Genomic DNA, 13,993 nt, shown 5'->3' with positions numbered 1-13,993 from the left:
GTTCATTTGGAAAATATGTATGAAAGTCAATGGATTGAGTTCAGAAAATGAAATAATTTTTTTTCTCAATATTACTTCATTTTGGTTGCTCTGTATTTGCCATATTTAAGTAGGGTGGATTAGCCATTTCTTATGCTTAAAACAATTTCTTTTTACTCTAAGCATTAATATTTATAGAGCATTAATATTTTTTCTTTGCTCATTCCTTCCATCTGCTTTAGTTTCCAGAATCTTTTGGCACTATTTCACACTGACATTTTAGGGACACTAAGATCACACTCGGTGATTCAGTGCTTTCAATCAGGTACTTATAGAATACTCTTTTGTATATATAATGCTGTAAGTATGGAATTTTTTTTATGTTATAGGTAACATCTAGTACCTTGTACAAATGCACAAAATATTAAATAAGGAAAAATGACAACTGTTGAGCTGGCTATTCTTTTGGAGCAATTATAGTATTTTTTCATTATGGTAATTAGTAGGCTGCTGGAGCTGTGGAATTATTTGATTGTATTGATCTGACTACAAGAGGAAGCCAGGGCATTGGCAGTGAGTGCCAGGGAAACTTTACTTGCCAGAGCCCTGGCTGCATTTTTTCCTGCTGCTTCAGCTGGTTTCTTCTTGTCCTCTTTCTCAAATTACTCCATGAATCTACATAATTTTCGTGAACTCATTAAATGTGTAGTTTGTATAGAACATTGGCTTAGATTTATTTCAAAACATGTTGTCAGGAAAAGGAGGAAAATGTATTTGGGAAGAGGGAATGCTGAGTCAAACTAGATATTTTCTTTTCTGCCTTACTCATGCTTCTCTTTTCTGCAAAGCAGATTTTCAGTTATTTTAATGGGAGATGAGCAGTCATGGTCTCTGTTGTATATTTTGTGGATTACTATTATTACTATTTTTGGGACTTCCCTGGTGGCGCAGTGGTTAAGAAACCGCCTGCCAATGCAGGGGACACGGGTTCGAGCCCTGGTCCGGGAAGATCCCACATGTCACGAAGCAACTAAGCCCGTGTGCTACAACTACTGAGCCTGCACTCTAGAGCCTGCGAGCCACAACTACTGAGCCCGCATGCCACAACTACTGAAGCCCGCGTGCCTAGAGCCCATGCTCCGCAACAAGAGAAGCCACCGCAATGAGAAGCCCGTGCACCGCAATGAAGGGTAGCCCCCGCTCACCGCAACTAGAGAAAGCCCGAGTGCAGCAACAAAGACCCAATGCAGCCAAAAATAAATAAACAAACAAACAAATAAATTAAAAAAAAAGAAAACACTCTGGGTGTGTTTACATTGCTTACTTTTATGGTATACAATACTTACTGTTTGGGCTTAGAGATACTGTTTGCATCTTCTTATTCTCGTCTGTTGTGTGTGAAATTTGGTAAGGTAGTCAAATAGGACAGAATTTGGATTTCTTTCTCAGTACAGAGACCGTTTTAATATTCAGTTTTGACATTTTTAGAACATACCTAGGTTTGTTTTGGATTCAAATTTATTCATTGGGCTTTTTTTTTAAAGTTTGAATTTAGTTTGCAATGAGTTAAAAATATTAACACAGGATAAACTCAATGTTCAACAAATTATTTTGGGGTTTTGGTTCATTTAAAATTCCCACTCAAAACTTTGAACAGGTAAAATCCAGAAATATTAAAATCTCTTAGATTGTTTGTGCTTCCTTTCCCGACTTCAACTGAGAGGTCATTTATTTTGAGAAACAGTCAATATAATGAGACTGCAGTGCACTAAACTAATGTAGAAAATCTCAAGAGGTCTGTTTCAATTATCAAGCACAGTGGCCTATTGGAATAAAAAATTTTCAAATCAAGGCAACATTAAATCTCCTTAAGTAAAATATAAATCTCCCCTTAACCTTTGTCTTATTTTTGTCTTCTGTACTTCAGCTGCACCTGCAAGGTAAAATTATTGCTTTTACTCTTTAGCATCTTTAAGTGTATATGTGAGCAGATGGGAATGGGATGTGTTTGATAGGGATCTAGCTTAAAGTTATATTATAGATTTTGTATGACCTCTCCTTGATAATTATTTGTTGTTTTAAGTGAAAAAATGTACTTAAATGAATGAATCATCATAGTTTGAGTACTTGGAACTATTTAGTATCAATAAATGGAGGATGTAAGTCCTGATAATGAAAGTTCAAGCTTAAATCTCCACATTATGCGAACTCTGATGTTTAATGAAAACATCTTGTGGGAATGTATCATTATTGGATTTTTTCCCTTTTTTCTTTGGCCATGGACATATTACCTGGAAGTATTGGTTTTCATGTTTCTTGTTTTGAAGTCTTGAAAATATGTTTACCCTAAAATTCCTATTTGGAGTTGTATAAAATTCACAGAGATAAATGTGAAGAAGAAATAGTTAAGAAATAGAGCTAATATTTCTTAGAGAAGAGAAGATGCAGGGGATGAAGAATGCTTTAGAATTAAACAGGTTGTTTGGTAAAATAGTTTATGTTAATTTATATATAAAATTACTTAAATTGTTTAGAATCTCAGATCTGGTATTAGTTTGATTTGAACATAGTGAGAAGGGACCAAGAAGTGGGCAAGGCACAGAAATGATCATACAACATGATAAATAATTTATATAAAGGTCATTAAAATTATGTTAAAAGAAAGTTGTTTACTGTGCTACAAAAGGGGGAAAATGAACAGACTTTGGCTGTTTAAACTGATGGGTAGAATCAGTTCCCATTTAATGCTCTGAAAACTCCTTTGAGGCCCAACTCAAATTCCCTCATGTCTTCTATATGACCTGAGTCTCTCTGTCAGTATCAATGTTTTTTTTAATATTTCACCATGTTACTTTTTTTTTTGGCCATGCCTTGTGGCATTAAGGATCTTAGTTCCCCCACCAGGGATCAAACCCATGCCTTCTGCATTGGAAGTGTGGCGTCTTAACCACTGGACGGCCAGGGAAGTCCCACCACATGTTACTTTTATCTCTTTTTTTGCACTCCTTTTACTACTTTGCCTTGTGTTAAAGATAATGGTAGAGTAGAAAAAGCATAAACATTATAGTAAAAACCCAGTTCCATTTTGAAATATATAGACATATCGAATCACTATGTTGTATACCAGGAACTGACATAGGTCAGTTATACTTCAAAAACAAACAACTAAACAACGAAAAAAAAAACTCGTAGAAAGAGTGATCAGGTTTGTGATTACCAGAGGCGGGGTGTGGTGGGAGAGGGAATTGGACAAAGGTAGTCAAAAGGTACAAACTTCCAGTTAAAAGGTAAATAAGTACTAGAAATCTGATGTACAACATGATAAATACGTTTAACAATGTTGTATGTTATATATGAAAGTTAAGAGTAAATTCGAAGTGTTCTCATCACAAGGAAATAATATTTTTTTATATTTCTTTAAAAAGAAATATAAAATACTTTCTTACAAAAGTATCTATATGAGATAATGGATGTTCACTAAACTTATTGTGATAATCGTTTTGTGATGTATGTAGATCAAATCATTATGCTGCACACCTTAGGTTATACAGTGCTATATGTCAATTATATCAATAAAACTGGAAAAAAAGGAACATTTGGCCTAATATAAGGTTTTGTGGTTCTCAGGAGAACCTGGGCAAAGCCAGATTAGGAGAAGAGGCCGGGTGAAAGAAAAATTAAGGAATGTATCGTTTTTATGAATTAAAATTATGTATTATTGAAAAAAAATGGTTCAAGCTTTCTGAGTCTCAGTTTACTTGTAGAATGGGAAGACAAATAGGAACTCCTGTGGTTCTTGTGAGAATTAAATTGGAAAGGATAAAGTACCTGGCACTGAGCAGGCACTCAGTAAATGTCAGTATCTTTCCCAGTTCTGAGTTTCATGTCTAATTTCCCTGGTAGTCTATAAGTTACTTTAGGGCAGGAAATATGTTTTATATTCATAGAGCCTTGTGCATAGTAGGCTCTAAAAGATTGTTTGTTGAATTTAATTTATTGTCCTGCTGTGAAAGTTTAGCACTATTATTTCCTATTTCTTTTTCCTCTGTCACCTTGGATTGAGATAAGCATGTTGCTTTCATGAAATTGAGGATTTAATTCAGTAGAATGCCATTATAATATGACTTATTCCATGGAGTTTGAAATAGTAAGGGTCAAATCATTTCCCTGGAAACTTAATTATATTCTATAAAATCTTATTAGCCTGTCTCGTAGCATCATAGTCACAGTGGAATTCTGGTGTGTTTAAGATGGTGAAGTCTCTATCTGTAGAATTCTATCTAATGGCACACATTGAGAATATGGGAAATAAATGACATAAAGAAAGAGCAGATGCAAATGTCTTGCAAATGATATTACTTGACATTTTCAATCACTAATCCTCTAAAGTATGTTCTAATTTACTAAAATAAACCAAGAATTCAATTTCTTGTGAGCTCCTTTTGCTTAATTATTAGTAGCAGAACAATATTCTGTGATACACTGCAATTTGTCTTCTTTGTGTTTATCTAGTATCTGACTTAAAAATGAATGGAGCATTCTGATTCAGCAGAACTGATTTCATTAACTCATGTCTGTTATAGAGCAGAAATGAATAAATGTTTGCTGAACATGCTACATATGCTTCGATCATCAAAACATTTGTTTTCCTTTTCTTCTGAAAATATAAGATCTGAGAGATCTTCCTGGCTGAAGTTTGCTGGGTGCCTATTCTGCATAAATGTTTCTATAGAGGCAAGTGGCTACCTTTACATAAATTTGTTTCCATGATTGGGATGTGAGAGCTCTTTTTAATACTTTCTCATTATGATTTGAAATTATACATTCATTGCAATTTTTTTCTTTAGGAGTAGTAGCAGTGTATCCTAAGACATGAAGAGTTAAGGAAAAATTTTTTTTTAATGCAGTATGTTCTTTTGTTAGAATGAGGACTAAACAGGCTTCTCATTCATGCAATAATGTTGCTTGTACTTAGCACATAGTTTCTAATTCTGTATAATTGTGCCTAACTATTTAATTGAAAGGCAATTAGCTAGCCTCTGTTACCTCTGTATTATGAATGGGAGAAACTGAGGCTCAGTATTGACTATTTGTCTGTGTTACTGGTTAGGAATTTGAGAAAAATATGCTGCTATCCTAATGATTTACTTTTGTTTTCGATTTCAGTTTCAGAGGACATTTGAGTCTCTTAAAAATGTTTCCAACAAATCTGACCTCCAGAAAACCTACCAGAAGCTTGGGAAGGAGCTGGAAAATCTGGACTATTTAGCCTTCAAACGTCAGCAGGTAGGATTCAGAGCTCTCCTTGGTGGACGATACGAACACTTTAGTCTTCTCGCCTTCCTGCCTGTCAGAGGCTCAGGTGGGTCTGGGGAGACTTATCTTCTAATGTTTAGGGCAGAAATAAGTTGTGCTGTGTGGTGCTGACCTGCCGTGTTCACACGGCTTCCTGCGGCATTCAACATTGTCCTTGCTTTTATATGTGCACTTTGGGGGTTTCCACGAGTGTCCTTATACCTCTTTTAAAGAAAACTCCTGCTGGTTTGTGAAGGTTCAACTACCCTTTGACTAAGGATGCCTTAGTGGCATAAAGGGAACCTCTATGTGGCTTGAACAGGTGGCTTTTATATTTGACAGGGGGATACGTGAGGAGAAAAACCACCTCAAGACCAAGAAAAGGATGTGGATGTACATACAAGCTTAAAGAAAGGAGTCATAAATATGCCAAATAGTTTTTTTTTTTTAGTTTAGCTTTAGTTTTCTTGTTTGATCTCTGAAGATTAGTAAAAATTTGCTAAATGTGTAAGGTTAAAGGGAAACATGCTTTCCAAGTGCACGTCTTTTAGCCTCTTTTTATAGACCACAAGATAAATCCAGAGCCAAAATAGACTTTTATAGGGTTGCTTTTAGAGTTCATATTTTATAATGTAATAATCATTAAATTCTGTGTGTTTGCAAGATACTGCCATAGTAGGTAGCTACTTTTCCCAAACTGGATCTTTTCCAGTTTCTTCACAGCCACTAGGTGTCAGGATCATCAAGCTTTTACTGGGGCTGAATGTTTATTCCCATCAGAAAAACCAGTTAGATGTTTAAATTAGGTTGCATGAAATGTGGGAATGTGCTCAATGATGGAGAGCATCTAGAAAAATGACTAAGTGGCTGACTCCCATGGCCAGGCACCGAGTCCATTACTTAAGACTGTTTTCCGTTAGTGTGGCAAAGGGTGTGACTCTCTTGACATTGCCTAATTTACAAATTTTGGATCTTTTGGAAGGGGGATTTCAAAGCAGTACTTCCTTTATTTAGTTAAACCTCATGAAGTCAACATGGTGTGGTCTAGAAATAGTGACTTGAAAAGAGAATTGTGTTCTAGGCTTGGCTTTATAACAGACATTACGTGGGCATTTATTTAACCTTCTCATGATCTTATTTTCCTAGGAGTTATATTTGTTTTGTAGAGTGTTCTGGGGCAAACGCAATATCTTTGCACATACTTTAATTTATATGAAAAAGGACCCAATATCCATTTGTTTTATTTATTCATTTTATATTAGTGAAGGCCTAGGTATTAGCACATGTAACAGAAGCAGTCACGGTTACTGAGAGCTACTACAGTAAGCTCCCAAATGATGCTGCTTAAAATTCACACTGTGAGTCACTGCTCTGGCCTGTGTAGTTTTTAGTGCAGTTTTGTTTCCAAGAGCCATATTATACCACTGGGGGTCACTGCTCTGGCCTGTGTAGTTTTTAGTGCAGTTTTGTTTCCAAGAGCCATATTATACCACTGGGGGTCACTGCTCTGGCCTGTGTAGTTTTTAGTGCAGTTTTGTTTCCAAGAGCCGTATCATACCACTGGGGGTCACTGCTCTGGCCTGTGTAGTTTTTAGTGCAGTTTTGTTTCCAAGAGCCGTATCATACCACTGGGGGTCACTGCTCTGGCCTGTGTAGTTTTTAGTGCAGTTTTGTTTCCAAGAGCCGTATCATACCACTGGGGGTCACTGCTCTGGCCTGTGTAGTTTTTAGTGCAGTTTTGTTTCCAAGAGCCGTATCATACCACTGGGGGTCACTGCTCTGGCCTGTGTAGTTTTTAGTGCAGTTTTGTTTCCAAGAGCCGTATTATACCACTGGGGGTCACTGCTCTGGCCTGTGTAGTTTTTAGTGCAGTTTTGTTTCCAAGAGCCGTATTATACTACTGGTGGGTATTTGAGTTGGCAGGCAGCAGTCACTGTCCTCTTCTCTTATCCTTTCTCATCAGCACCTTTTCAGTGATTTGATTCTTATATTAGCTAATTGGGAATTTGGAAAAATGTGAATGCTTCAAGGGCAGAAGGGCATAACTGGGAGAATGGCATTGAGGACAGACAGGTAAATTGCATGTGTATGTGAGAGAAAGATGGGCACGTGGTTATTTATATATGTAGACGTATGTTTATGCGTATATAAATCTTATATTCTATTTATTAAATGACAACTGTCTGCCACATAGTGTGATTAGAACATTTATGGATTAGATCATTAAATACTTGTGACACTATAATAAGGTTGGTTTTATGAGCACCATTTTACAGACGAGGAAACTGTTAAGAGAGTTAAGTAACTTGCCTAAAGTCACTAGGCAAGTAAAAGCTGAGCTTCAAATAGGTACCAGTCTGACTCCAAACCTGGGCTTTCTCCAATATCCCTGCAGGGAGCCAGGCTGGGGGGGATAGTAGAGTGAGGAGTTCTAGGCATGCAGTATGAAGACAGTTTTAGGATAGGACACACATGGGGCTTAAAGAGACATTTGAAAATGGGCATCTGATGAGAGGCAGAGACCGGGGCAGCTCTCTCCTCCTCTCTTTCTCTCATGCAAATTGTTCAGTATATACAAAAACACAAAAGAATTTTTGACAGAATATCTTCAGACAGCTAAGAAAATGTATAAAACTTTATGTTTACAATCTTTGAGTGTTATATCTAGTAACCCTAGTTCTAGTGAAATTTATTCACACAAGGCAATTTTTTTTTAAACTCAAAATGACAAATTCTTGTGAAACAGACTTACCTGCGTACATAGAATACTGTCAACCCTTTGTTTTACTTGATTCTGCTTTTCCCTATGTCTAGTGATCATTTTTTCTACCTGGAAAAGATGGAAGGGGAATTAGAGTGAAATGGTCAGAAAAAGGATGGTAGAGTAGAAAGAAAGTCAGGGACCAAAGAGCGGTAAAAAAGAGGGAAAGGGACTTATAGGGATAAGATAAGAGGGATAAAGTGAGGGAAATTAAACTATATTTGGTTTTATACTATATGCATTTAGTAAGTGAAAGCATTGATTTTTGAAGAATTAAAAAATCTCAAAATAGAGAAAGGGAAAAAAAGAGATGATTACAAGAAGACATAGTGAATGAGGGAGGTGGCAGAGAAGAGAAAGACAAACTTTGTTTCCCATTAGCTTCCAAATGTAGCAAAGCTTCCTAGAAATTTGTAATATTAACCAAGTTCTTCTGTACCAAAGCCACAGAGGAATTGTTGTGTTTCCTGGATGGGCAGGGTTTAAAGAGTCAGAACATTACCTTTTCTCTGACTTGGTGGGATTTGTCTTTTATGTCCTATCCTACCCTCTGTAAAGTCCCCCAAACCTATAAACACACATTAGTAAGTTTCTCCTACCAGAAAAGATTTAGGTCTCTGTAAAATTGCCATTCAGCAAGAAAGCTTCTGCCTTATAAGGCAGGTTGCTTTGTACCAGAGAATTAGTCATGCTTTGTTCCCTGGTCCAACCATATTTATCATTTCTCTCTGTGACAGAACGTGAGCTCTGTAAGGACAGGGCCTTGTCTGTCACCTTCAATGCTGTATGCTCTGCAGTGCTCACAGCAGTATCTGACCCGTGGCTAATACTCAATAAATACTTGTTGGTGCTGTTATTGCTATGAACAAGGAAGCATGCCAAAAGTTTTAGCCTCAGATTATAGGCAATTAATTGATGTGTTTTACTGTACTTTTTTTTTTATAATTAAAAATATATTTTATTTATTGATTTTTGGCCGCGTTGGGTCTTTGTTGCTGTGCGTGGGCTTTCTCTAGTTGCGGCGAGCAGGGGCTACTCTTCATTGTGGTACGCGGGCTTCTCATTGCGGTGGCTTCTGTTGTTGCGGAGCACAGGCTGTAGGCACGTGGGCTTCAGTAGTTGTGGCTCATGGGCTGTAGAGCGCAGGCACAGTAGTTGTGGCGCACGGGCTTAGTTGCTCCGCGGCATGTGGGATCTTCCCGGACCAGGGCTTGAACCTGTATCTCCTGCATTGGCAGGCGGATTCTTAACCACTGCGGCACTAGGGAAGCCTTACTGCACTTTTAAAATTCAGAAGGGTATTAACCCTGAGGCTTCCTGGATGCCAAACGTTGACAGATTGCTCCTTGCCTTATGTATTATTTACGTTTTGTCCTAACATATTTCACTTTACATCTATTTCTTTAAACAAACACAAAACATCAATATTACCTTAGCTATGAATTAGGGATGCCCAATAAACTGACTATAATTATTTTCTTGGACTCTTTCATTAGATTTTATTTTCTGTCCCTTTCTATGACATTTTAAACATCATTTTGAGAGATTTCTTTCTCTAGGCCACATATATCCCTGGAATACTTTGCTTTATTCTTTTACTATTTTTGAGGGTTGGTGGGGGTGGATTATTGTGCTTTCTCTCCTAGGTGTAAGCTTAGCCTTGCCTTGCCTTGCCTTGTCTTGCCTTGCCTTGCCTTTCCTTTCCTTTCCTTTCCTTTCCTTTCCTTTCCTTTCCCGTCCCTCCCCTCCCCTCCCCCTCCCCTCCCCTCCCCCTCCCCTCCCCTCCCCTCCCCTCCCCCTCCCCTCCCCTCCCCTCCCCCTCCCCCTTCCCTCCCCCTCCCCTCCCCTTCCCTCCCTTCCCTTCCCTTCCCTTCCCCTCCCTTCCCTTCCCTTCCCTTCCCTTTTTCTGCTCCTGCTTCTGCTTCTTTCCTGTTTGTTTGTCTTTTAAAGAGTGAGTGCTTACACTTCAACTATTCCTTGGGCTATATTTTAGGTTGGGGTACAAGCATTTCTCCATTTTCCTAATGTCAAAAAAACTACTGTTAAAAATAGCTTTGGTTGGAAAAGGTGAGAGAAGGCTGTGATAGATGAGGTGGTGGGATTCTCAGGATGAAGCCATCTGAAGTAAATGGCTGACAAAGCCGTATTACCAAGAATCTGGAGACTTTCAGTTTTTACTACATCTGAAAATGCAGTCTTAGAGTTTATTTGCTTAGACTGTTTGGTTTTTATCCTCCAGGTTGATGATACATAGGAATGGTAATAGCAAGCTGCAGCTATTATATAGAGCCCAGGTTTATGTATTAATTTTAAAGTTCATAAATCAAGAGATTTCCTTGGAGCTTTGTTTTTCTGGAATAAAATAAAATAAAGTTTGATATTCTAGACTCTAATTTTATTCCTTTCTTCTATTCTTATAATGCTATTGTAAGTATTAAGAAGTGTATAAAGTAATAGCATTATAAGACACAGCCTGTTTTCAGAAACTTCTAAAGTCCTTTGGTATGAATTAAATTTGACATTATTGAGTTGAACATTATGTAGACTGAAGCACATTTTCACACTGATGTGAAAATACGTAAAATTAAAATATCATACCTCAGATATACATCCATGTTTCAACGTATCACAATCCCTGATCTCCCTCTTGTCTCCCTGATCATGGCATGCTATTCTTGCCTTCTGAACTTTTCACAAGGTTCATAAACTTGATATTTAGGATATCTAGTCCTTTTCTATTTACCTATTTAACTACTAATCTTTCTTTAAAGCTAAACTGAAGTCTAGCCTCCCTCACGACACTTTATCCTATGGCTTCCAATCAGTATGTAAACTCTTCCTTCTTTGCCATTCTTAGCTTTTATCCATATCATACAATTTAGCATCTGATTGATTACACACTTACTGAAGATCCATGTAGTGCAGGTTAGAGTGTGGGCTTTGCAGTCAATCAAATCTTGTTAGATTATTTGTACTGCTTTAGGCACTGCAGCTTTTTGTTTTAAAATGTTAGGAAAATAATACCTAACTTATAACCTGTTTTGAGAAAACAATATATAAAGTGTAAAGTACATATATGCTTTAAATCCTTTAAAATACATAAAGGAATCAGTATATAAAGGACTTACCATAGTGCCTGGCTTGTGGTTAGTATAAGCTGTAGTTATTATAATGTTGTTTTTGTATTATTCTCATCTGTCTTCATCCTAGATGGTTGGTAAGTTCCATAAGAATACGCTGTCTGTTTTGTATACTTTTGTACTTCATGTAGGGTCCAGCACTGTTATGAACATAGAGGGTAGGATGTTTTTGGGCATTTGTAACATAGTGGTTAGTGAGCTCTGTCATAAAAAATGTTGATACCTTTTGAGAAGGGAGTTGCAGTATTTGGTTCTAATGTGTTTTTGAGGTAGTGTCTCTTGATGGGCAGTGAAATTAAGGTCCTGAGTACTTTGCTGTGGCAATCTATAACATAAGGTAGGGTGTTAGACCCAATGTTCTGGCTAAACCCCAACTCATGTAATAATTACATCATATGTGCCTAAACTTCCTTTGTGTTTCCAGGTGATATCATTCAGCATTATATTGTTCTCTCTTTAGTGGTGATGTTCAGGAGTGAACACTGCCTTTTTCTTTTTCTGAGCTGAGTGAGTTAACCCCTTTAGATAGCCCCAAAACCTGAAGGATATACAATACCTTACAGAATAGGAATTGAATTTAAAATGACCCCTTATCAATGAAGAAAAATAGAAATAAATCAGATGAATTTTATTTAGTAAGAATGACTGCAGGTTAACACCTTGCATTGAGAAATAAAATTCTAGGTGGATAATGACTGACCACATGGAAAGGAATCCTAAGCTTACTCTGGAACTCAAGAACTCGGAGGGACACAATACAGCAGTGTAGGGCTCCTGTGAAATCAACGCTTAGCAAAACAAAATAGATGGTTGTTAGGCTTTTGCTGTTTTTGTGCTATAGAACATAGAGAAATTAATGATTTCAAGTAATAGTCTTTAACCATGTAAAGACTTATAGCAAGACTTTATAACATTTTTCGTAAAAAGTGTTATGGATCATCTAGGATAAAGGGATATACGGTGATATTGCACTGGGAGCTGTTTACCTGTAAGGACAGTGTAAGGGAGAACTACCCATTTATGTTAACAATAAACTAGAAGTAGTAAGTATATTTTACTTAAGACCTTTAAAAATAAAGTACATATGCATCTGGGATTATTTAGCTGCAGTCTAAAGAAGAGTATAATTGAGTGTTATGGTAAGGTGCTAAACTTCTAGAATGATAGTTCTATAAGAATAGATTCACTTCAGTGGCCTTTGTTAGATGAAATATGTTAATAGCTCAATTGGGAGAAGAGCCTTCCCTTCCTTATTCTGTAATTAATCCAACTCTCTTGAAAGAGTTCTGATTGAATTATTCCTTTTAAGAGTAAGTGAACCAAAGACTGCTGCATTAAAATATTCATGTCTATCTTAGACGGTATTCTGTTTCTTATTTGCCCAGTCAAGTAAAATGATTATTTATGCTGTTTATAAAACTGTTTCTGAAGATCCCAAAGCATTTCAGACATTGTTTAAAAATTACAGATTTAAAAAATGCTGGATTATAATACAGTGTGCTACAATAAATTTCAAGCCAACCCAAATGTGCTTTATTCTGTCCACTGCATGTGCAATTCCATTTTTATTCAATTGCATACAGTTGTTTGTCTCGCAGGAAAAAGGAAGAGATGGCATTACATTTATTCTTCAGTTTTCTGATACAGACAGAGAGAAGAAGGTTGGATACATCATTCAAGGTCATTCCGATTCAGTAGCAGGTTCAGAATTAATATTCACATTTCCTAATTTCTAGCTTATTGCAATAGCCATTCAACCATTTTTACTCCTTCATAAACTACAGATCTTTATAGCGTGATTTCTTTTTCTATAGTTATAGTCCGAAGTTAAAAAACCTTATGGATTTTTATATAAGAACCTCACCCTTTATTTAAAAACAAATAATCAAAATGATGCATGTTATATATTTGTTCTCCTTCTAAAGTTTGATTTCCACATTGGATATAGTTAATAGTCATGACAAGTAAGTGTATTCTATTAAATTAGTAAAGTAAAAACATTACAGAGAAATCTTTTAAATTCTAAGGTTTGTTATTTTATTTCCATCTGTTGTCTCAAGGGTTTTGTTTATTGGTGGCAATTAGGTAGAAAGCTGTCGAATCAAGCACATACTAGCTGATTTTCATGCACCAGAAAAGATTTATTAATTTTTTTACAAGGTTGTTTGCTGTATGATAGTTTATCTTATGGGAAGCTTATAGCTACTTTGTAGTGGGGTATACTCATTGAAATAGTTAATTCTTTGTCATGGCTTGTTTTCAAAACTTACAATGCTGATAGGAATTTTAGAAGTGGTAGAAAACTTTAGTGTTTGCATCAATGTGGCAGTTATTTGTGCATGTCTTATATTGACATATGAGTTCACAAGATTGTCAATAAAAGTTGGTATTGATGAGAAATTAAAGTTCTGAAAGAGTTAACTCTGAAAATATCTTCGCTAGTCTGTTTTATAGCTTGAAAATGACCTTTGTGTACAAATCAGATAACTTTTTACCACTAGGATTATGACCGCTGGTGCTTTAAGATGAAAACTAAAGAAGATATAAAAGAATCAGTGAACCTTAAACTAAGGAGCCTTTAGAATTCATGTAACTCAACTGTTTATTTTAGATGTGAAGAAAAATGAGACCCAAGGAGATTAGATGTCTTCTATGAGGCTATACACTTTGCTAGTGGTAGAGCTGGGACGATAACAGGAGGTGATATTTTCTTTGGTTCTTTTCTGAGTCGTTTAGCATAAGTCAGCCAGGTGTATACTTTGGTATACAAAGATTCTTTGGTATCTCTGGTTTGTATTCTGAATGTAACTATAGATGC

General features: G+C 36.5%; 1 protein-coding gene across 5 annotated transcripts in view; it reads left to right on the top strand.

Annotated features, from left to right (window-relative positions):
* Positions 1–13,993, top strand: part of CTNNA3 (catenin alpha 3) — a 1,737,547-nt gene that overhangs the window by 205,226 nt on the left and 1,518,328 nt on the right. For all 5 annotated transcript variants that reach the window (XM_082408616.1, XM_082408615.1, XM_082408617.1 and 2 more), the window contains one exon: positions 5,146–5,265. In XM_082408616.1, the coding sequence (XP_082264742.1) occupies positions 5,146–5,265 (120 nt within the window). The remainder of the gene's footprint in view (positions 1–5,145; positions 5,266–13,993) is intronic.

Source organism: Balaenoptera borealis (assembly GCF_965194805.1).
Source record: "Balaenoptera borealis genome assembly, chromosome: 10".
Lineage (NCBI taxonomy): Eukaryota > Metazoa > Chordata > Mammalia > Artiodactyla > Balaenopteridae > Balaenoptera > Balaenoptera borealis.
The sequence above is the reverse complement of the archived record's forward strand: the minus strand, read 5'-3'. Positions and strand labels throughout refer to the sequence as shown.